We start from the raw sequence: 25072 nt of genomic DNA, 5'->3' as shown, positions 1-25072 counted from the left end.
GTGTATTTTGGTTCATTGTAATGAAATTTAAATTTCCTTTAAAATCTTCACTTTCACCCTCCCCCACTCCCCATGCACAGTGGGGCTCTGCCACATGCAGTTGGAGAGATACCATTATAAATAATTCTACAGGTCAGGTCCAACACCAGCAAAGTCTCCCTTCCTTCTTAGAACCTGGGCTCACAGCTAACAGTTCAGCAAAATACAGAGTTAAAAACCAATGTGAATTTCCCAGCCTGAAAAAAATCCAAGAATAGCTGCAGGTGCAGGAGGTCCCTGAGGAAGTACAATCGACACAAGGGCTTGAAAGCTTTGAGGATGTGTAAAGAATAAAGGCAAATAGGTGGTGGGAATAAAGATCTAAGGTCATAAAAACATTAAAAAAAAAGATCTAGGGTCATATTAGAAACAGTTTAGAACTAAGAGCTACCTTTCACTGCAGGGTTAGCAATAATATTCCTCTTATCTAGAAAAGCTACTGCTCACTTTTCATCATTTAGGGGAAAATAGGCAAAAGTTATTCATAGGGCAAGACTGCTGTAGCATCCATATTTTTACCAACCACATTAATATTTACACCTTCAGATTTGCTGAGTAAGAGACAGCCTGGAGCTGTCTTGAGTTGACAGGTGAAATGATTCTGAGAAAGGACAAAAGCACATGGCTTCTAAGATACCAATCTACTTGCTTCTGTGGAAAAAAAAAAAAAAAAAAACAGAAAGAAAATGCAAACATTTCATCTAGCTTTAGCACAGCCCACACAATTCATATTTGGAGCTCTGATCATTAGCAATGTAGCATCTAAAAACATTTGCAGTTCCAAGAAAGATAAGTAATTTCTAAAAGACCCCAAATGCTAAGGTCAAGGCAGCTGGCACTCTAATGGACAAAGGACAGGAACCCTCTTCTCAAATCACAGGCACCCTGACTCTGGCTTTTGCAAGCTTGAAGGAGAAACCATCAGGTGTCAGAAACATCTCACTAAAGCACAGGTAAGAAGAGGAATATGCTATTGGCAACACAGGAACCAAAGGAGAGAGAGAGGGTGACTCCAAATAGACTCTTCTTTCTGGGTCTTTCATGGTCCTTCATCCTTTCCGAGAAGACATCCTTTCTCAACAAGAAAAGCTTCACTACTTACCTTGCTGGACCATTTGCGAGCTTCATCATGGAGCTGTCTGGCAGCCATCATCATTGGCTGGTTAATCACCTCCCCGGCCTTCTGCTCAGGGAACTCTTCATCCTTTTCCTCTGGTGGTGGAGGCCTAGGTGGAGGGACCTCACCTTCAGGCAGAGGTGGTTTGGGAGGAGCAAGCTCATCTGTTAGCTAAAAAAGAGAAAACAAGTTGTAAGTAAAGTCCTAAAACTACTCCCCCCTGGAATTCTTTCCTTTCTTCTAAAAAGCATCCCTAGAAAACCCACCCACATTGACTCCACGTAAGACCACCCACACTGAGCCACAAGGACCACCTGCTTCAATCTCAACAGAAGCAGGTTTCTCTACAAAAAGCTAGCAGTGGCCGGGCGCAGTGGCTCACGCCTATAATCCCAGCACTTTGGGAGGCCAAGGCAGGTGGGTCACCTGAGGTCAGGAGTTCGAGACCAGCCTGCCCAAAATGGTGAAACCCCATCTCTACTAAAAACACAAAAATTAGCCGGGCATGGTGGCATGTGCCTATAATCCCAACTACTCAAGAAGCTGAGGCAGGAGAATTGCTTGAACCCGGGAGGCAGAGGTTGCCGTGAGCTGAGATCATGCCACTGCGCTCCAGCCTGGGCGACAGAGCAAGACTCCGTCTCAAAACAAGAAAAAAAGAAAAAAAAAAAGGCTTGCAGCTACTGTTTTGGTTGCATCCCAGGCAAGTGTACACAGTGCTACCAGATGAAGGATTCTCAAAAAGTCCCTACAGAAGATGTAAGTTGTGGTCCTGGTTCTACCAAAAAGCAGCTACATAGGCAAGTAACTTCTCCCCTTGGCCTGAGGTTCCTCATCTGTCACTGAGGGGTAGCTAGACCAAATGACCTCTAAGATCCAGATTCTAAATGACATAACTCTGTTGCTCACATAAGAAGCCATTCCCAGGAATAGCCCTCTCTCCCAGCTCTAAACACCCACCAAGCACCCAGCTGGGAAGAATCTAAGACGCGTTGAAGGCTGGGAAACACTGTTCCTTAGCTGTGTGTGCGATGACCCAATTTTGTACTCAACCAACTTAGAAACTTAACATCTTTTACTGACATTAAATATGGGAAAGTAAATCAGATTATTGCCTTGATAAGTTATTTACAAAGTCAAGGTATTTCTAATACTGTTAGTTGGAATAAGTGTCTAGAAATAATCACTATTTCTGTTTCTGGAATTTGTGTCTGCAACATACTGCCTAGCTAGCTTCTTCCTACACCATGTAAAAATATATTCACAGTACTTGCGGGGGGTAGTGGGGAAGGTATCTAAAGATCTTAAATTATAGTTAGGGAAAAATTTTTTAAAAGCATGTATCTTGTTACTTAAAAAAAAGTCAAATAAAGGAAAGAACCAACACAAGATTTCAACCACCTCGGTTCTACCATTATCAACTAAGAACACACCAAATCTCCTTACTCCAAGCTGTGCAGATTATTTTACCACAATGCACTACCTCATCACTCATCACATCCACACTTACCAAAGCCAGCTCCTCTGCTCCAGCCGCTCCCCATCACAGCAAGCCACTACCACACACACCAGTACTACACACACACACACACCCCATGCATATAAGCACTAGGTTATAACTCCACTGGATTTAGGAATGAAAATCGAGATCTGCCTCCCACTAAGCTTCAAATGAAAGCTAAACGAAGCCACCTAGTGATGGAGGCTCTAAAACACAATCTACCTCTCTCTTGCTGCAGTCTCAACACCTTCCTGCTCAATTCTCTGCATATCTGAATTTACTTACTCGGAGTTGTTCAAGGTCTGGTGGAGGCGGCGGGAAGTCAGGCTCCTGAGGTTGGAAGGCTTCTCTGACCTTGGCCACAGCTCCCAGGATCCGATATCCTGAGTCCAGGAAGCTCTTTTGCAGTCCTAAACACAAGACATCCTCACTTTCAGCTGGGTGGGTCAGTGCCCCAAAGCACTGTCTGTGCAGCAGAAGAACTGGTTCCATGAACAAAAGCTGGATGTGAAGCTGCCAGTAAATATCACGGGCAGTGATTGAAGAAGGGGGGAGGCAGGACAAGGCAGATGCCCTGAGGCCTGCAGAGCATTGGAAGCATCACAAACCAGCTGTTCTTTTAGTGTTCAGGGTGCCTTCTTGGCTGTACAACTAAAAAGTACCCAGGAGATCCCTGGGCATGAACACTTTGGGCTCAGGTGGCATCCATCACCTCTCTTATGATGAGGCAGTCAAGAGATAAGCCTGCCCAACTCAGAACATGGGAGATGTCAGTTTCAGATTGGACATACATTTCCTGAAGTACTTCTCACCTTTCTCTCTACTCCTTTGCTGTCCTTGGCATTCAGTATGTTAACCCTTATGCTGAGCTGCGCTACTCTGTTCAGTTGCCTGGAATTCAGGAATCTACTCTACTATTAGAAACTCCAATTAGGAAACCAAGCATGTCCTTAGTGATAATGGGTTTTGGATATTAGAAAGATTCTGCCTGAACCAGAGATGGATAGGGGAGCTCCTCCTTCCTACTCTCTTGCATTGACTGCATTCTACCCATAGACAAGACTGAAAACATCAGATGTTCAAAACAGGAAGGAATTCAGATGATTTCAACCAAAGGAGCAGCTCCAATTATGATCTGCCATGGTAGTACCAAAAATATGATCAAAATTCACCTAAAGAAAACCCAGATTTTCTTTAGGTGTAGGGCCTAGGAGACCCACAGATCAACTTAAGCCCTCCAGATTTGATAGAAACTGAGAATGCTTTACAAAGAAAAAAAAGCATTTTAAGAAAAGCCCAAGAGAAGTTAACACCAGTTACATAAACTAAATGGATGGTAAATTGGTTATCATGCATCTTTTGAAAATTTTCCAAAATAATGACTGAACAAGGCGAGGAGCTATTTAGCCAGACCATATTAAGAAAGCACAGGCTGGATGCCTGTAATCCCAGCACTTTGGGAGGCCAAGGCGGGTGGATCAACTGAGGTCTGGAGTTTGAGACCAGCCTCGCCAACATGGTGAAACTCTGCCTCTACTAAAACTACAAAAAATTAGCTGGGTGTGGTGGTGGGAGCCTGTAATCCCAGCTACTCGGGAGGCTGGGGCAGGAGAATCACTTGAATCCAGGCAGGGGCGGAGGTTGCAGTGAGCCGAGATTGTGCCATTGTACTCCAGCCTGGGCAACAAGAGCAAAACTCCGTCTCAAAAAAAAAAAAAAAAGCGCAGAGGTTGGGCACGGTGGCTCACACCTGTAATCCCAGCACTTTGACAGGCCAAGGCGGGTGGATCACCTGAGGTCAGGAATTCAAGACCAGCCAGGCCAACATGGGAAAACCCTGTCTACTAAAAACATAAAAATTAGCCAGGCATGGTGGCACACACCTGTAATCCCAGCTACTCGGGAGGCTGAGGTAGGAGAATCGCTAGAACCCAGAAGGTGGAGGTTTCAGTGAGCTGAGATCATGCCACTGCCCTCTGGCCTGGGTGAGAGTCTCAAAAAAAAAAGAAAGCACAGAGAAGTTGGTCCAGAAAAACTAACATACAACAAGCCTGCTGATAACTGCAGAGATTTGGATGGAAAAAGATTAATCTAGCATTCTCAAACTAAGTGTCTATAGTTTTTGCCCCCAGACTTTGTATGTGGTGGTTGTGGGGTACATATTCCCTCACGACCTTTCCTGAGTTAACCTCTCAGCGGAGGTGAGACATAGTGCCATGCATTGCTTACCAGGGTCGGAAATGTTTCCAGCCACAGCTTTTGCATCCATCACCATCGGGGAGATGGTTTTGCTCAATTCATCAGAGGCAGCTTTCACAGCCTCACGGAACTTGGGATCCTCGGAATTCTCCACCTCCCTCTTAGCCACCAGCAGGATCCGGTTGGCCCGACGAGCAATACTGGTTGCCCCAGCAACCAGCATCTGAGGCTGAATGTTGGCCATAGCTACCTTGCACTTGTCCAGGTCTTTTTTAATTGCTTCTTCTGAAGCATCCAACAGAGATTTGGTATCAATGGCTTCGTCCACCAGCCCTGTTAGGAAAACAGAAATGGAATTTAGTTTCAATTTAGAAGAATAGAAACTCCAAAACACTGTTATCCACTCAAGTTTCTCATGAGAAAGTATAACATCCAGAATTCTCTTCTTCAGCTCAAACTCTTCCTACATAATCAAAAGCTTCCAGGTAAACACCACAGTTAAAAAAAACAGTGAGGACATAGCCCAAAAGCCCATCTGGATTTGCAGCATTTATACCAACCGTGGTTGCCAGCCTTCTTGTATCCACCCCAGACAACCAGAAATGCAACATCGGGAGGAAACAAGGAATATGTCTGAAACCATCACTGCATCACCACCACATTATCTGTGAATAATATTTTCTCCCTGCCCGTCTCACTCCCCAGCCATCTGTTGCTTGTTGGCAGCTTGTAGTGCTCAAGATGAGCCATGCGGAGGATTCCAATAACCCTAACAGCCTATTTCTTATTCCTGTTACCTCTCTTCAGACACCTCAGGAGTTCCACTTTCATCTCGGGCTGCCATGGACCCCATTCACAGCAGGTTCTGCAGGGACAGCAAAAAGCCTACATTCCTCATTCCTTCTTTCCTATCTCTCCCTTTACAGAGAATGAAGACGATTCAGAGGTGCCACTTCAATTGCACAGACACAGGTTTGCTGGTGGTTGGTTTCTCCTTTTTAAAAAAACTACGTAGTTGATAAGTTGGAGGAAACTCTGAGACAAGTTGTATTAAATGGTAGCTATTGTGGTTCCTTGAAATGTGAACCCCCTGAAAATGACAGGGACACTTACTGTATCCACAAACACCGCCTCCCAGCCTCTGAAACCAAACTCGGGCTCGGACTGGGCAAAGACACTATTCAAAGAGAAGATAGGAGTGGTGACAATAAACATCACGCCAGGAGGGCAGCATTAAAATAAAAGAGACTCAAAGAGTCTCTCTTCTGACAAAGTTGCAAGGCTTGAATGAGAAGCCGCCACTGCTCAGCAGCCTTAATCAGAGCCAAGTACACTGCTCAGCACGTGACCGGCCCTTTATCCAATTACAGCTGAGTAACAGAACCAGTCCCGCTCCAATTTCTCAGAACTCATTCTTCATGGATTAGACAACAAGATTTGTATAGAAAACTCTACCTGTCATTTTTTCAACATTATCGATCCACTGGTTCTTCATGGTCTCAAAATGTTCATAAGCAGCTTGATTTCCAGGGTTCCTAAGTAAGATACGAGCAGCCGAGACCACCTGACAATGACAAAACACCTTTAAACACCAGAGTACCCTTGCTCTCCAGATACAAACCTTCAGCCAAGCTTTCTCCTCTTTACCTACAGATGGCACTGTAAAGCCAGAAAGTGGCAAGTCTCTTTTCAGGCTGAATACATGAGGTTTGGTCTCAATAAACAGCTCCCCAGAATGGGCCCTTCACTGGAAGGTTTTACCATCACAGCCTGATTTTAAGAAGGTAATAAAGTGACAAAGTAAATGAGTGTCCACTTGATACTTCAGAAGAACATACACAAAACTGGCATATGTTTAAACACTTGATGTCAACTCTTCCATCTTAAAAATCACCATTAAGAAGGATACCGAAAAGTACTCAAAACTGATTTATGAATAATATGAAGAAAAAATCCTCACAACAACCCCATGAGACAGGACAGTTAATATCTCTACTTTAGAGATGCAAAAACCAAGTCTCAGAAAATTTAAGTGACTGCTCAAGAGGTCCTGGCCAGTCAGTTATAGCATTTGGGGAAAAAAGGTTTAACATTTGCCACATATCTGGTAAGATACAGGCTGTACATGCATATTCTTAATCCAAATAGAGTCCATTAGGAAGGAGTTAGCTCCATTTTACAGATGAGAGACTAAGCATCAAGAGCACAGAGGACTCAGCCGGGTGCAGTGGCTCATACCCATAATCCCAGCACTTTGGGAGACCGAGGCGGGTGGATCACTTGAGGTCAGGAGTTTGAGACCAGCCGGGCCAATATGGTGAAACCCCATCTCTAATAAAAATACAAAAAACTAGCCAGGTATGGTGGTGGACGCCTGTAATCTTAGCTACTGGGGAGGCTGAGGCAAGAGAATCGCTTGAACCCCAGAGGCGGAGGTTGCAGTGAGCCAAGATCATGCCACTGCACTCCAGCCTGGGCAACAGAGCAAGACTCCGTCTCGGAAAAAAAAAAAACTCACAGAGGTCTCAAGTCCAAATCTGTCTCCAGAGTCCTCATTTTATCTATAATTGGTGTTATAAGCCTAGATTCCTGTTCCTCCTTTTTAGGAATCTCAGTTTCATATTGAAATTGTATTTTATGTTCCATGTTTTATGGGAGCTTTTAAAGAGTGTTAGACATATTTGTAGCTTATGAAAAATTGTGTAAAAGTTGGACAAGTTAAAAAGTTGGACAAGAGGATCTAATTTATTAACACGCCACATAGGCAAAAGTTTAATGATTCAGAGACATGTTTATTTCCCCCGTACCTCCTCACAAGTTCACACATAAGCCAGTATCACAAATTTATAAAGCCTAGCATAGTTTTGAATGTATCATAGGCACTCAGTAAATGTCTGAATAAATAAATGAAAAAATAATGAATTTTCTATAATTTGAATAGAAGAAAAATTGCACAAACATCACACTAAATAATGTTGAGCTAATATTTTTAAGAAAACCTATCACATAGTAAACTTTTAATAACTGTCCAGTTTGGTTTTTTTTCCCAATCTTCCTTTGCTCCCAAACTTACTAGCCATGCCTTGTTACACAATAAGTAGAAAAAAGAAAGTTATAGAAACAGCTCAATTTTAAAAAAAAAAAAAACACTCTCACAAAGATGTGGAGAAAAGATATAAACTCCAAAATCAAAACAAAGTAGCCTCTTAAGATTATCCAAGCCGGCCGCAGTAGCTCATGCCTGTAATCTCAGCACTTTGGGAGGCTGAGGTGGGCGGATCATGAGGTCAGGAGTTCAAGACCAGCCTGGCCAACATGGAGAAACCCTGTCTCTACTAAAAATAGAAAAATTAGCCGGGCATGGTGGCGGGTGCCTGTAATCCCAGCTACTCAGGAGGCAGAGTCAGGAGAACCACTTGAATCCAGGAAGTGGAGGCTGCAGTGAGCTGAGATTACACCATTGCACTCCAGCCTGGGTGACAAGAGCGAAACTCTGTCCCTCAAAAAAAAAAAAAAAAAAAAAAAAAGACTATCCAAATATTTTCCTAGTTATGTGTGTATGTGGCAAGGGGATTGCTTTACTAATTTTTTCTACTTTCAAAACTAATAAATAGTCCTTGTAAAAAAAATTCAAATGTTATGAAAATGTATAAAGACGGTGACAGGGTCTTGCTCTGTCACCCCAGGCTGGAGGGCAGTGGGGCAATCAAAGCTTACTGCAGCCTCAACCTTCTGGGCTCAAATAATCCTCCCACCTCAGCCTCACAAATAGCTGTGTTCACAGGCATGCGCCACCAAACCCAGCTAATTTTTTTTTTTTTGGTAGAGTCGGGGTCTTGCTGTATTGCCCAGGCTGGTCTCAAACTCCCAGGCTCAAGCAGTCCTCCCGCCTCACCCTCCCAAAGTGCCGGAATTATAGGTGTGAGCTACCGTGCTGGCCTGTATATGTTTTTTTATGCCACCTTACAGTAAGTATTCAAAAATATATAGAAACTGTTCTGTAATTAACTTTCTTTACTGAACACTGTATGAGGAATGAGCAAAACCCAACCTGGGGTGTGAGTTCTCGGGCCGTCTTCACTGAGGCTTGAATGCCTTCCACTGTTGATTTATTAGCAGTACCAACCGCAGCCGCCTTCTCGGCCGTAGCACCAAGCTTTCCTGAATGGTTTTCAAAGTTAGCTGCCCTCTCATCAAATACCTTGAGGAAAAAACAGACATTAAGAACATTTATTTCAATAAAATGGGTCAGGCAGCCTAAGAAAAAGTTTCATCCTTTAAGAAGGGCAGCAACTGCTCAAAGACTTTAGAGATGACATCAAACCCTAGTTAATAAAACAACAGTCAAACTCCAAATCCTGGCCTTGATGGATCTCCTCAGACGTTTAGCCATCACCATCATGTGCAAATGCACACAAACACACTCACACACACACACACATAACCTTCATTTCCAGTTCAACCAGTGCTTACCAGGTACAAGCAGGAGCATTATATACTCTGCAGTAATTTGCTGAATGTGAAGACTAAACAACCCCCATTCTCAAAAGCTTATCTTCTAGTTTGAAGAAGACAGTCAAGCCCACTCCAGACTCTATTGTAGGCAGCTGGGTACATTAAAAGCCCAGAACATCCACACAGTCCTAAATTGAGCTCCAGGCTCCCCAGAGCAGCATCCTTCATATATCCCATTACCATTAATGTTGTAAAAACTCTGCCCTTGACCTCCAAGGGAAAAATGATAGCTGGTGCTCACACTCAGGCCTCAGGGCAAGGATGACTGACTTTTATTAACCCCAAATGCAAAACCATCTACTTAATTGTTCATTCAGCTCTCAAATTCTAAAAAAGTTAATGTTTCCTTTAACAGGGATACTGTGCAAGGTTGCATACTGTGGAGGGGACTATTAAACTTAAAGTAGCAAGAGATCTTTCATCATTTGTTAGAATAGATTCTTGCAAAAGCTTATCTTCTTCAAACTGGAAGATAAGCTTTGGAGAATGGGGTTTATTTAGTCTTCACATTCAGTTAATTACTTACTGCATTATTAGAACTGATGCTTCCCAACAGCACTGGGTCAGGTTTATACACTACACGAACATGTCTGGAGCTGCCTAGTGGAATGCGTCCTCTTTTTTGTCAACTTCTGCCTAACTTGGAGATCAGTTCTGGCTCTAGACAATCTCTAAAGGTCTCTTGGTTCAATAGCAAGTTCCAATATCATTGCCAGTGTTCTGTGTCTATCTTCTCAAGTCTCTTCCCCACGCCAGCCTCTTGTTTGGATTTAACTACATGGGTTCCTGCCATTTAATGCTGAGAATCTCTGCCTAAAATCCCTGATCTCCTAGCCTCCTTCCCGTGGCCTCAGTTCTTTTACCCTAGCTGGTCTCCCACACTCTGGATCTCCTGGGCTTTTACCTACCTAATATCCTTGGTTGACCATCTCAATGCCAGACCATGACTGCTGCTCCTTCTGATTTAACTAACTGCTTAACTTGCTTTTCTCGTCACTCAATCAAAATTTACTGAGCACCTACTATGTGCCAGACCCTGAGACAGGTGCTGAGGATACAAAAATGAGTAAAACACAATATCCTCATCTCAAGGAACTCACAGCCCAGTGAGAAAAAAGCACTCAAAAACAGATTTACAATACAGTGTGCTATGTACAATAATAGAGCTAAGCACTGATATTATAGGAGCAAAAGAAAAAGCACTTAACCTCTCTAGGAAGCAAAGGATAACAGGATGAAGGATAAATAGTAATTCACCAAAAAAGAAGGGGAAGATAATTACACAGAAAAAACAAAGACATGGAAAAGACAGACTGTGCAGGAAACCACAAGCAACTAGGTATAGCTAGGGCCAGAAATGAGAGGGAGGGGTTTGTAGGAAACAGGTATGGGAAGTGTCAGAGCTAGATCACAGAGTCCTGGCCTTATCCTCTGTGAAAGTACAGGCCCCACTGAAGGGTTTAAGCAGGAGAATGTCAGAGTCAGGTTGTATTTTTATTTGATTGATGGCCTAGTGAAAGAGTCAAAGAAGACCAGTTAGAGCTATGCAGTCATAGCTCTAGGGGGACTAGGGGACTAGGAAAATAATTAGAGCTATGGCAATATGAACAGAAAATGGATGTGAGATTAAATGAGTGTGCCTTAGTTGTTTATTTGTATGAACGGGTGTGGGGAAGGGAAAAGTCAATGACAACTCTAGGTGGAGAGGCCCACCTAGATGTATCTACTAGCCTGAAAGAGAAGTCTGGAATTAAAAAAATAGCAAATCATCTCAGCCTAAGTACTGAACTGCCTAGTAACTCAGGTTACAGAAAGAAAACTGGGGTAATCAGCACATAATAACAAAAACCTCCACCTACCAGTTCTACACTGTCTTGGGTACCTGACCCAAACCCCTTCTCATTCGCTGCCAATACTATAAAGGCTGGAAAACCAAATACTTGCTTTCCTAAACTCCTTTGCAGCTAGGGTGGCCATGAGACAGAGTTCAAGCCAATGAGGCATAGCAAAGCTCTCCTGGACAATTTCTAGGAAAGCCTCTATTTTCACTCATTCAGCACCAACAATGTGGCAGGCACTGTTCCAAGAAGGGGGAATAAGGCAATGACAGAATAAAGTCCCTCCCTGCATGGAGCTTTCATGGTAGTGGGAGGGAGACAGACAAACCAAAAATGAAAAATGGGTAAATACATTAAATGTTGATAAATGCTAAGTGAAAAAGTAGGATATGGAGATGAAGAAATCCATGGGGATAGTAGTTGGGGTGGTGGTGTTATCTTAGTGGTCACCCGAAAGTGACATTTCAGTAGAAAGCTGAAGAAAGACAGTAACTAATAGATATGGTTATCTGGAGAAGACTGGAACAAACGAGTGCAAAGGCCCCAAGATTAGAACATAAATACACACTAGGAATACAATTCAAGGAGGTACATACAGATGTAGCATGAGGGGGAAGAGTGGTACCACACGAGAGCAAAGAAATGGATGGGGACCAGATCCAGTGGTGTGCTAAAGCCACCTGTACCAACTCGTGCCAGCTCACAGGAGCGAAACATGTCCATCTCTTCCCAACTCAGGTTTCAGTGACTTCATGTTGAAACAGCCACCGTGGGAGTATTTACATAATGGAAATCAACAAACATTACAAATCAAGGTTTTTTGTTTTCCTGGAGAGTTGGCTTACCAGCACATCGCTGGCAATTTTCTTCATTGTTAGCACTCTGGTTTTACTCTGGGATAGCGGGGAGTCATTGGAAGGGTCTGAGTATAAGAATGACATCGATTGATTTAAAAAGATCATCCTGACTCGAAAGGCACAGTTGTGACTGGAGTACCCCCATTCTTCATTTCTTCCTGGCTTTAACATGATGCCATCCCACACCCTGAGAAAATGACCTAGAAAATCATAGAAATGCCAGCTTTCATGATATTTAGCTGCTGAACCAATGCCAAAGCCACCTACTTCCATGTTTCTTGGTTTGTGATGAAAACAAACCCGGTTGTTTTCATCTCTGATGGTCAGGTCTTCTATTGCTTGCAACTAAAGATATTCCTCACTGATACACGTGGAGACTAAAAGTAGAGGTGGTAGGGCTTTCCCTGTTCTGCTCTTCCACCCTTCATCTACAGTTTCCCAACCACTGATCCTGATGTCCACTGTAATCACATTTCACCTTTACATATACCTATAGCACAGGCTGACAGAAAAATGGAAGACCTCAGATACCCACCTCTTCCCTGTTAGGCGCATCAGGAGGCGCCGTGGCTGCCACTGCCAACAGCTTGATGGGAGTTGTGGTATCGCTGAAAACATCTGACACTTCCTGAGTCATGGCCTCCTGCATCCGAGCTTTTAGATCCTTAAAAAGATTGTTTACATATGAAAATGTCCAGATACATCCTCAAAGCATATCTACTAATGCCCTTACTTCACTGACATTCATTCATCTATTCAGTCTTTCATTCAATAAATATTTGTTAACTATGTACAAAGCACTGAGCTAGCACAGAACAGGTGTAATTTATGAATCCTGCCCTGTAAGACATTAGTGGTGTAGTAGAAATAAGACATGACCCACATGTCCCTAGAGACTGTTCCACTCAATCAAGGAACCCTACTTCCTTTTTTGGTGGCCTCCATGAAACGATACTGAGAATCATGAGGTTGAGCCCAAAGAAGGCCCAGAGATGGGCTAGAGTTCCACACCATTGCCAGTGCTGGCGGGGCCTGATAACGATCACAGTAACTGTAAGGATTGTTTGGTGGATGTAGTGCCAAATTCTAAGCAATTTATTGTCTTAAGAGGAAAGAAATCAAGAATGGGAATTTTTTAATCCAGGTTCTTTCAATTAAGTTTTCTAGAAAAACTCAATAACAAATATCTGTATCAATTTCTCAACATGGGTCTAAATAAGAGTATTCTTAGAAGCCATGAACAAGCTCTTTTTCATAGTCATCACATTTAATCCAATTTAAGTTTTCTGGATATATACAAAGAAGTCTCCATCACCCTCATTGTTTTGCAAGGTGGGCAGCATAAACTAGCTGGTGATACCTGAGATAATTTTAGGTGTTACATGGGCAAATGTTTTTATTTTAATAATTATGTGTTTCTTTTAAAGGATAATAGAAAAAATACAACTAGCTTATCAAACTCAAGATTTCAGGATTACAAAGTTTTCTTTCATTTATTTATTTATTTATTTATTTGAAATGGAGTCTCGCTCTGTCACCCAGGCTGGAGTGCAGTGACGTGATCTTCAACCTCTGCCTCCCAGGTTCAGGTGATTCTCCCACCTCAGCCTCCCAAGTAGCTGAGATTACAGGCATGTACCACCATGCCCGGCCCACAGAGTTTTCTCTTAAATAAATTTAAGTTTTAAAAAGAAGTCCATTTAAAAAAAAAAAAAAAAGAAGTCCATTTTAAGAAAAATATTGGCTAAATAAAAGTACAGATGGTATGTGGATAGAGCAAAAATCACGAAAGGGCTCTTGACTGAGTGGAATTTGGAAAACACAAATTTAGTTGCTACTATATACCAGCAAGCTTTTTCCTAATAAGCTCTAGATTTCCTTATATCTTTGGTCACACTCTTTTCATTTTCCCTAGACCCCAGAAATTATGTATTTTTCAAAACTCTCTCTTCCTTCCCTCGTCTTTCAATAATAGGAAGCATAAAAAGTAAAATGATACGTGCTCCTGACTTCTACCTTTAAGGAGTCTTGGAGCTGAGATGCAAGTGCTCGCGCCTGAGGACTCTCCCCTTCCCCTCTGGCAGCCAGGTCAGCCAGCTGGGCTGTCAGCTGGTCCACTCGGTCACACTTGGCGAGAAGATCTTGCCGATAAGGCCCCATCATAACATTAGCCAGACGATGCCCTTCGGCCACAAGCCCCCGGATGGCAGCCTGACCTGGACCAAGAGAAAAACAATGAAACTTACAAGACCCAGAGGAGACAATTGCAATGCCATTCTGTGGTGCGATGTGGCGTCTTGCTCTGTCACCCAAGCTGGAGTGCAGTGGAACAACAACAGCTCACTGCAGCCTTGACCTGCCGGCTCAAGCAATCCCTCCCACCACAGCCTCTCAAGTAGCTGGAACTACAAGTGTGCACCACCATACCTGGCTAATTGGTTTTTTTTAGAGAGACAGGGTCTCACTATGTTGCCCAGGCTGGTCTCAAACCCCTGAGTTCAGGCGATCCACCCACCTCGGCCTCCCAAAGTGCTGGGATTACAGGGATGAGCCACCGCACCCAGCCAGTTCTTTTTATTTAACACTTTATTTTTATTTCACTGTCTTTTAAAATCATGATCTAAAATCTATGTAATATTTTATCATATTAACAATAATTATTTCACAAGTCAGTTATTATTAAACATTTATGCTGTATGCATATATTCCTGTATGCAACTTCTTAGAAAGATCTCTAATTATTTCTTAGGGAAAAAACCCTTAATTTCCTGAGTCAATGGGTATGAACTTTGTTTAAAGCTCTTGACATCTAATACCAAATTTAGAAAGTTTGTACTAATTTATTTCTCCAGTAAATTATATATGTGCCCAATTCTCCAACTCCTCACAACACTGGGTATAACTAACTTAGAATTTTGTTCTTTTTTGTTTTGTTTTTAAAGAGACATGGTCTCTCTCTCTGTCACTGAGGTTAGAATGCAGTGGTGTGATCATAGCTCACTACAGACTGGAACTCCTGGTCTCAGGCGATCCTCCCACCTCAGCCTCCCAAGTAGCTGGAAAGGTGTGACTACAGGTGAGCATCACTATGCCCAGCCAATTCTTTACTCTTTTATTTTTGTACAGAGATGGTCTTGCTATGTTGCTTGGCTGGTCTCAAACTCCTAGGCGCAAGTGATCCTCCCACTTTAGCCTCCCAAAGCACTTGGATTACAAACATGAGCCACCATGCCTGGTCTGCTTCTTGATTACATCACAGGAATTTTACTGGCTGCATTTGGAAATGGAATCACAGTTACTTAGCAGCAGCTAAAGAACCCTTACCTAATTACAGATGTTACAGGACCCCTATGAACAACTTGCTTATTTGCACTGAGACCAATTTAATGAGGTTATAGTGCACTGCTGCCCTTACCGACTCCACGGTCATCCACTGTGGGATTATCAATCCACCGCTGTGCTTGCTCAATCTTGCCCTCAAGGTGTACAGCTGCTTTGGCCGGTCTGCTGTTGGCCACAGCCCGGTTGGTTTTGGTCTGCAGGTTCTGCAGGGCCGTGGCCACCTGTTTGGCCAAGGCTCGAGCCTCTGGAGAATCTCCTTTCCCCCTACAGAGAAAAAGACAGCCATCCTGTCACACATAAACACTATTTACATTGAGATCACTTAGCTGCTAATGACAAATGCTAATAGGATGACAAATTGCTCCTGATTATTATTAATTTGGTTTGAAAGGAGAGGTTTATTTATTTGGCCCTTACATAAGAAATTAATAATTTACATTCAGATTATTTTGTCCTAGTTAAGACATTAAATATGAGTTTGCATCAATAAAGCTCAAATCAATCATTTGGTTAGCTGAGCTCAATCAATCATCACTAGGTTAGCGGCACCCTCTGCCTGCCACCTCTGAAAACACTAGTTTCCTCTGGAACTGGGTGGGCCCAGGCAGCCATGTTTGTTGTAGGAGCAGCTGAAACAGTTACAGTCAAACTAGTAGTAGTACTATCTTTTGAGTCCTAATTCTGCCAGGTACTGTTACAAGCAATTTTTTGTTGTTGTTTGTTTTTTGTTTTGAGAGGGGTTTCGCTCCATCACCCCGGCTGGAATGCAGTGGTGAGATCATGGCTCACAGCAGGCTTGACCTCTCAGGGCTCACTGCAGCAATCCTCCTGCCTCAGCCTTCCAGGTAGCTGGGACTATAGGCATCCACCACCACACCTGGCTAATTTAAAAAAAAATATTTTGTGGAGATAGGAAACATTCTCCCGATGTTTCCCAAGCTGGTCCTTAACTCCTGGGTTTAAGTGATCCTACCACCTGGGCCTCCCAGAGTCCTGTGCTGGGATTATAGGCATGACCTACCACACCCAGCCATAAGCAGTTGCCTTATATTATTTAATCCTTACAACAAACCTATGATGTAAATAACAGTATTATCCTCATTATTAAAGAAACAAAATGGAGGTATGAGGTTGGATAACTTGCCCAATGTCCCATTATTTACTTTGATAGAGTCAGGATTCAAACCCAGCACTGTGACTTCAGAGTCGCCACACTTTTTTTTGTTTTGTTTTGAGATGGAGTCTCGCTGTGTTGCCCAGGCTGGAGTGCAGTGGCACGATCTCGGCTCACTGCAACCTCTGCCTCTCGGGTTCAAGCCATTCTCTTGTCTCAGCCTCCTGAGTAGCTAGGATTATAGGTGCCCACCACCACACCCAGCTAATTTCTCTATTTTTAGTAGAAACGGGTATTCACCATGTTGACTGGGCTGGTCTTGAACTCCTGACCTCGGGTGATGTGCCCACGTCAGCCTCCCAAAGTGCTAGGATTACAGGCGTGAGCCACCGTGCCCAGCCTTCATTCATAAACTACTATACATTTGGTATCACATAATCCCCAGTCCTTGTCATAACTGATTAAACTGAGTGGTTATCTACCTCAAGGACAGCATACCCACAGTCAGGCAAGGCACTCAATTAGATTCTGGGGGTTCTCAAAGTCCAGTGTGGATAAAAGTCACTGGAGATCTTATTTTTAAATACAGATTGTTAAACCCACCATCAAAAGCGATTCCAATTAAGTATGTCTGGGGTGGGGTCAAGGGGTCTGCATTTTTAACGACCTTCTCAGATGATTCTTAGGCAGATAATCCTGGGTCCATATTTCAAAAACACTGCATAGTCAACCAGTGATGGTATCTGGAGCTGGAAAGTGATTAAGCCTGGGCCGTGGTAGCTCACAGCCAGAGGCAAAACCCCCAGATAAATAAACTAAGTCAACACACAGGGTGAAACAGACATAGAGGATCCCACACAGCGACTAAAAGGGGGAGGAAGGGGCTTCCAGTTGCCCAAGATCTGGCCACATTCAAGCTATTGGGTTTGATGAGGTGCCTCTATTTTCAATAATCCTCTACTTTTTACTTGACCAGGTCCTTCCAACCAAAGAACCTCAACCAAGTATCAACACAGAAATAAAAAGACAACCACAATTATATCACAAAGAAAAAAACTGCCCCCAAAACCTTATTCCAAAGACTTCAAATTCTAACCATTATAAAAATACAAAGAATCTGACTCATTTTCCATCTCAGGTCCTCTCAGCCATAGAAAAGTAACTTTCAGGCTAACTTTATCTGTCTCATCTATAAAAATAAAAATAATAGGCCAGGTGTGGTGGCTCACACCTGTAATCCCAGGACTTGGGAGGCTGAGGTGGGTGGATCACGAGGTCAAGAGATCGAGACCATCCTGGACAACATGGTGAAACCCCATCTCTACTAAAAATACAAAAATTTAGCTGGGCGTGGTGGTGCGGCCTGTAGTCCCAGCTACTCGGGAAGCTGAGGCAGGAGAATCACTTGAACTTGGCAAGCGGAGGATGCAGTGAGCCAAGATCGCGCCACTGCACTCCAGCCTGGCAGCAAAGCAAGACTCCGTCTCAAAAATAAATAAATAAATAAATAAATAAAATACATACATAAATAAAAATAATAGCCCATCCGCCAGAACAGCTAATTTAGATACTCTGTCTCTCTCTTTTTTTTCTTTTCTTTTCTTTTTTTTTTTTTTTTTTTGCTGAGACAGAGTCTCACTCTGTCACCCAGGCTGGAGTGCAGCGGCACAATCTCAGCTCAATGCAACCTCCACTTCCTGGGTTCAAGCTATTCTCTTGCCTCAGCCTCTGAGTAGCTAGGACTACACACCCACCACCAGGCCTGGCTAATTTTTGTATTTTTTTAGTAGAGACAGGGTTTCACCATGTTGGCCAGGCTGGCAGGCTGGTCTTGAATTCCTGACCTCAAGTGATCCACACGCCCTCAGCCTCACCAAGTGTTGGGATTACAGGCCTGAGCTACCATGCCCAGCTTAGATACTCTCTTAAGAGTTCCTTTATGATTCTAAATTTTTATAACATTCTCCTTTATAAAGGTGAACAAAGAGGGTCTTTAACATGATTCTGATCGTAGCTACTCCTGGCAAGAGGTTACATAGATGTATGTTTATGTGTGTGCTATAGTAGTATTAAGTAATGACGGCATGAATGACCACACATGAAGGTCTGCTGTTAGCACCATTACCATTCATTACCTCTTCACCATTAAGAAACATTAAAGAGTACCTAGCATGTATATGGACTTACATTAGGTCCTAAGAGTATAGAGAGCAACTTTTACATTTGACCTTAAACCCTTTCTTAGTGTTATTTTAGCATGTGCTGCAGGGGTTTTTTTCTTAAAAGTGAAAAATATCTATTGAAAGAAGAAAGCAGTTAGGTGCAGTGGCTCATCATGCCTGTAATCCCAAAACTTTGGAAAGCTGAAGTGGGGGGATAGCTTGAGCCCTTGAGTTTGAGACCAGCCCTGACAACATAGCAACACCCCATCTCTACAAAAAATAAAAAAATTAGCCAGGCATGGTGGCACGTGCCTGTAGTCCCAGCTACTCCGGAGGCTGAGGTGGAAGGATGGCTTGAGCCTGGGAGTTCAAAGCTGCAGTGAGGCATAGTCATGCCGCTGCACTCCAGGGTGGGTGGTAGAGTGAGACCCTATCTCAAAAAAATAAAAATAAAAAATAAAAGAGGAAATACCCCTTTTCCATATCATCAAAGTAGGTGCCATGAGAGCCTTTAGGAGAGGAGGCTGTGGGGAGGCTGTTGTTACAAGAAAAATCATCCAGGAAATGTAATTTAAGTATCTCCTATACTTGCTACTTACAAAATATCATTGCTGGGGAAGGAGGAAAGTACATTCTTACGCTTCTTCCCCTCCATATACACATAGGAGTCTTTTCATAGCTAGCCACAAAAATTATTTTCCTCTTATGTATGGGAAACAGATAGGTCATAAACATGATGTATCAAAGAAAGCCCTAGCTTAGCAATTTAAAAAGCATCTCAAAAAAGGAGTTCTTAGCATCCTAAATTTATCAATTTATAACTATGTGACCAGCAATAAATCATTAAACCTCAGTTACATCACTGATACAGCAAATTAACATCTGACCTAGAATTAATGAGAATATAGTGGAAGAGCATCATAAGTGCATTTAACCTAGGGGAATTGAAATATGTATGTTCTTGGGGGAAGAAAGAAAGATAGGGAGAGGGAAGGGAGAGAGAAAGAGAGAGAAGAAAAGATATGAAAAGGCAATGTAAGGGTTAAATACATACTGTCTTCGTAGATCTGCTAATTTAGAAGTCAGAGCAGATATTTCCCCAAGGGAACGTAGAATGTCATCTCTTTCTTTAGGATCATCACATAATTCTGCTATTTTCCGAGCTTCAGCCAAAGCACCTCGAATCTGCTCTTCTCCTTCCGGTCCACCATTTGGATCTGCAAGCCAGTTCTACACATAGAAACGGAGAAGCAGCATGCTGTGATCTACTCACACACTCCATTCTACTAAACTTAACAAGGCCAGAAGAAGGATTTCAAAAGTAATATACCAGTAATCATTTTTATAATTCTGATCTTTATTATTGTATGGAGGTTCTTAGATAAGATGAACTCAATCTCTCATCTTTTTGAAATCAATTTTTTTACACCCATTAGCATAAAATATTTTCCCAAGCTTTATCTCATCTCTGAATTAACCACACCTTATTAGTTCCTCAGTTCCTCAAACATGTGTGTTTGTGAAATGCTTGAAAATCATTTTACAGTAGAGCAGTATCGGAAAACTTTAACCCCTAAACATTACAATGACCCAAGAGTTGTGAATTCTGGGACAAGGAATAGTTCCAATGTACTACAATCTTCCCTTGGTACTCTGAGAGCTTACTTTTACCTAACTGAAGTGCTGTAAATTAAGATCTTTATTTCAAAATATAGATAAACATTTGTCTAAACCTGTGGTGGTAAAGGAGGTGTTAACATTGGTAAGTGCTGGAAGTCACTCATCACTTAGAAACCATTATCCAACCACAGTAAATGATAAGAGACAGAGAAGAAAGATAGGATATTTATGACTTAGGATATTTATGAAATATTTCCCACCCCTCCTGAAAATCACTGTTACTACCTGAGCAGCATCGATCTTCTTTGCAATGCTCTGCTTTGAGTTGGTCATGGCTTCCAGCTTGCGAGCTGCATTTTCCACTTTTGCTGTGAGCACATCCAGACCCTGAGATACCTGCTGAGCTTTCTGCATGGCCACCGGTGAGGATCCTTGTCCTCTGCTCAAAACAGACACATGCTGTCATTGTACACCCTCAAATACTTAATGACAAAATATTCCCAATAGCACAGTACATGTAGTTTTCATGAACATGCTTGGCTTTTTCCTTTTTCCCAGTAAATCTGGGACAGCACAAGAAAACAGACATAAACAAAGCAAGACGCCCAAATCAAGTACTTTTTCTTTTAAAAATGCACATTAGCTTCACGGAACTGCATAACCACTTTGAAGACCAGGCCAGCAAATTTTGATAATTATTCTCCTCTTGGTAGTGATTACATAATCCAATCTAAACTTCAGTGGGAAAATGTGCTGGTGATCTTATTGTTAGGGAGGGCTTTGTTACCATAGTAATGTGTGCTTCTGAAATAAATAGTCCATTAAATTGTCTTCTTATGGGCAAGTATACATTGAAAATGTTTCAGGAGGAAGCATGCATAGTGTTAATGAAAGTGTACCAGACTGGGAACAAGCAGATCTGTGTTCAAATCTTGACTCTTGGTACCTGTGGAACCTTGTTTATGATGTTTAACCTCCCTGGGTTTCCATTTTCTAACTTATATAGTGAAGGTAACATATAATGAAGGTAGGTAATACATTTTCCCCACTTATCTTATGGAGTGGCTTCAAGCATCAAAGTAATATACTTGAAAAGACTGGCAATAAAAATCTATCATTATTACTGAATTATCATCATTTTTATAATGAACCTAATGATAATCTTAAATGCCTACCTTCCTCCTAGGCAACCTATAAATATATAAATAATCGAAACTAGCTAATACTGAGCACATGGTGATAGGAAGCCACTGTTTCCCATCAAGTTCCTAAAGAACTGATTTCACTATTTTCCTCTCTCAGAAATGATATGCTATTACTACTAAAAATGATATGAGTTCATGGAAACTTGTTTCTCTATTTACTTTCCCTATTTACTTGTTTTCCTTATTTACTTTCCAAGTCACAAAGTATGATTTGCCCTCATTTTACAATCCAGATTGTTTTAATCCAAGCAGGCTGGTAAACTCAATGATAGGGGCAGTAACTTTACCATTTGGTAGAATGGCATGGCTGATTATCCTAATCAGAACTTCTATTTTTAGGATAAACTCCAAAACACCTTTGCTTCCCTTCATAATAGTATTGATCTGTCATTCATCTATCTAGCCTCTGTGGGTTTTTTTATTTTTTTTGAGACGGAGTCTCACTGTTTTCCAGGCTGGAATGAAGTGGCGCGATCTTGGGAGGCAGTGGTTGCAATGAGCCAAAATTCTCCTACCTCAGCCTCTCAAGTAGTTCAAGCAATTCTCCTGCCTCGGCCTCCCGAGTAGCTGAGATTACAGGCATGTGCCACCATGCCTGGCTAATTTTTGTATTTTTAGTAGAGACGGGGTTTCACACTGTTGGCCAGGCTGGTCTTGAACTTCCGACCTCAAGAGATCCACCAGCCTCAGCCTCCCAAAGTGCTGGGATTACAGGTGTGAGCCACCACACCCAGCCTATCTAGCCTCTTTTTTAAATTCTTCTGTTTTTCGGCCAGGCGCGGTGGCTCACGCCTGTAATCCCAGCACTTTGGGAGGCCAAGGTGGGCGGATCACGAGGTCACGAGATCGAGACCATCCTGGCTAACACGCTGAAACCCCGTCTCTACTAAAAATACAAAAAAAAAAAAAAAAAAAAATTAGCCGGGCGTGGTGGCAGGCGCCTAGTAGTCCCAGCTACTCAGTAGGCTGAGGCAGGAGAATGGTGTGAACCTGGGAGGCAGAGCTTGCAGTGAGCCGAGATCACGCCACTGCACTCCAGCCTGGGCGACAGAGCGAGACTCCGTCTCAAAAAAAAAAAAAGAAAAAAGAAAAACCTAAAAAAAAAATAAATAAAAATAAAAAAATAAAATTCTTCTGTTTTTCATCTATACCAAAACTTGAGGTAATGAATCATTCATTTATTGCCGGGTATATAAAAGGTATATATACACTTTTTCCTTGAAGTTGAGGCCTTCCTTTTATGTGGCAGAAGAGGGGAAGACTTTTAGGAAACATAGTCTTTAGGATTTAATTTGCTTTTTTTCTTCAAATCTACTACTTCATGATGAGAGATCTTTTTGTTAAAAGAGTCCAACTGTATATTACAAAATAATAACTTCTCTGAGGCTGGAAATTTAGAAATTTTTTTTTTAAAAAAGAGTCCAATTGTGAAAAAGTAAAACTATTTATGGGCTACACAGTTTTTTCATTCAAAACAGAAAGATTTTATTGAGTCTCATGGGGGTAAAAATATATACTAGCAACCTAGAAACCCTGTGTGACTGAACAGAATATCAAGAAGAAATTGTTACTGCATTTCAGCCACTAAAATATTAAACAGCTGGGTACACTTAAGAAAGGACTACAGGGAGATAACTTTCTAATCTTTCATCAGGAAAGGATATTGCAGGCTCCACTGTGAAGCAGGACCATAGTTACCCTTCACTGTTCTAGCCTTTTCTCTTTACAGATTAATGGTGGAACCCCTACAATAACTACCTCATTCTCTTGCTCATACTCATCTTTCTCTAAACACATACAACTGTGTATTTGAGAATTCCAAGTGAAAACTGGCTACCACACTGGGAAAAGGTTGCAGACAAAAGACACAAAAGTGAGAAATCAGAAGAGCCAAGAATCCTATCAAACTGCACTGGCATTTCTCCGAAAGAGAACAAAACTTCTTTTTGTCCTTTTTGCAAAGTTCTTGCCATGCTCATGACAAAGGAGACTGCTTCTCAGCAGGAGAAAAGATTCACTGAACTCAATGGGATCACATTTATTTAAGCTGTTTCTTTCCCCTTCAACATAGAGACGCAACCTGAAAGTCCTGGAGCTTCCAGGGCTGCAGGGAATCCATGAACCTCTAGAAATTATACATAATATTGTATGGGCATGTTTATATGCATCTTTTTAGGTAAGGATGAATGTTTTCATCAGATGATAGAAGTGATCTTGGTCCACAAAAGGTTAAGAACCACGCCTTTAAGATCTGCATTCTTGGCCAGGCGCAGTGGCTCACACCCGTAATCCCAGCACTTTGGGAGGCCGCAGCAGGCGGATCACCTGAGGTCAGGAGTTCAAGACCAGCCTGATCAACATGGTGAAACCCCGTCTCTATTAAAATACAAAAATTAGCCAGGCATGGTGGCGCATGCCTGTAATCCCAGGTACTCAAGAGGCTGAGGCAGGAGAATGCCTTGAACCCAGGAGGCGGAAGTTGCAGTGAGCCAAGATCATGCTATTGCACTCCAGCCTGGGCAACAAGAGCAAAACTCTTGTCTCAAAAAAATAAAATAAAATAAAATAAAAATAAATAAATAAGATCTGCATTCTTATGTCTATTGCACTAATATTGGAGACCAGGTATAATGGTGCACTGCATGTAGAGGAGTGTTTCTGAGCCCTGTTTGTATGTAGACCCTGTGTATCCTAATTATCTCATGATGTTTCATGAGTGTCTCATCCTATTCCAAGTTTTCGTAATGTCCATACCATAAAATTCTATAAAAATCTTTTAGAACTTCATTATCACTATGGATGAGTTCATCTGTATGAATTCCAAACAAATTTATATTATATTGAGTTTTCTCAATAGCAAACTATGTTTATTTAGTTTATGGGGAGAAAAGCTCTAAAGGCCAAGGCTTTAGGAGGGTAAAAGGAAGGTAAATAATTATGAATCCGAATAAATAATCATGAAAAGGAAACTCAAAAAAGCCCAGAAATTACCAACTTAGAGGATAACCTAGTTAAATGATTTTTTTATGAGGTGAAATAATTCCAATGTTTTCACGCTATGTTTCTTTCTCCCCAACCTCCGTAAAATGTATTTACCCATGCCAGACTTCACCACTGCCCCTTTATTTTTCATAAGCCTATGGCTAGTAAATTAGAAACTAGATTTGTGTTTCAGTTTCAATTACGGAACAAGTTTCAACTTTACTATTAGGCATTTGTGTATTTTAAAAGTTCAAGCCAGGAGTGGTGGCTCACGCCTTTAATCTCAACACTTTGAGAGGATCACTTGAGGCCAGGAGTTTGAGACCACAAAACATAGCAAGACCTTATCTCTACAAAATATTGAAAAACTAGCCAAGCATAGTGGCACATGCCTATAGTTCTATCTACTCAGGAGGCTGAAGAAGAAACATTGCTTGAGCCCAGGAGTTCAAAGTTACAGTGAACTATGATCATACCACCGCACTTGAGCCTGGGTGACAGAGCAAGGCCATGTCATTAAAAATAAAAAATTTGGCCGGGCGTGGTGGCTCACACCTATAATCCCAGCACTTTGGGAGGCC

The 25072-nt window shown here is 42.0% G+C and overlaps 1 protein-coding gene across 2 annotated transcripts in view; it reads right to left on the bottom strand.

The window, feature by feature from the left end:
* VCL (vinculin) overlaps positions 1 to 25072 on the bottom strand; it is a 119291-nt gene that overhangs the window by 9883 nt on the left and 84336 nt on the right. For both annotated transcript variants that reach the window (XM_001147346.7, XM_507854.8), the window contains exons 9-18: positions 20590 to 20743; positions 19739 to 19914; positions 15482 to 15672; positions 14083 to 14282; positions 12602 to 12730; positions 8908 to 9057; positions 6312 to 6420; positions 4887 to 5189; positions 2943 to 3067; positions 1142 to 1327 (exon numbers count right to left, since the gene is read on the bottom strand). In XM_001147346.7, the coding sequence (XP_001147346.1) occupies positions 1142 to 1327; positions 2943 to 3067; positions 4887 to 5189; positions 6312 to 6420; positions 8908 to 9057; positions 12602 to 12730; positions 14083 to 14282; positions 15482 to 15672; positions 19739 to 19914; positions 20590 to 20743 (1723 nt within the window). The remainder of the gene's footprint in view (positions 1 to 1141; positions 1328 to 2942; positions 3068 to 4886; positions 5190 to 6311; positions 6421 to 8907; positions 9058 to 12601; positions 12731 to 14082; positions 14283 to 15481; positions 15673 to 19738; positions 19915 to 20589; positions 20744 to 25072) is intronic.

Source organism: Pan troglodytes, chromosome 8, assembly GCF_028858775.2.
Source record: "Pan troglodytes isolate AG18354 chromosome 8, NHGRI_mPanTro3-v2.0_pri, whole genome shotgun sequence".
NCBI classification, from domain to species: Eukaryota; Metazoa; Chordata; class Mammalia; order Primates; family Hominidae; genus Pan; species Pan troglodytes.
Note: the sequence above shows the minus strand (reverse complement) of the source record. Positions and strands in the feature narration are given on the sequence as shown.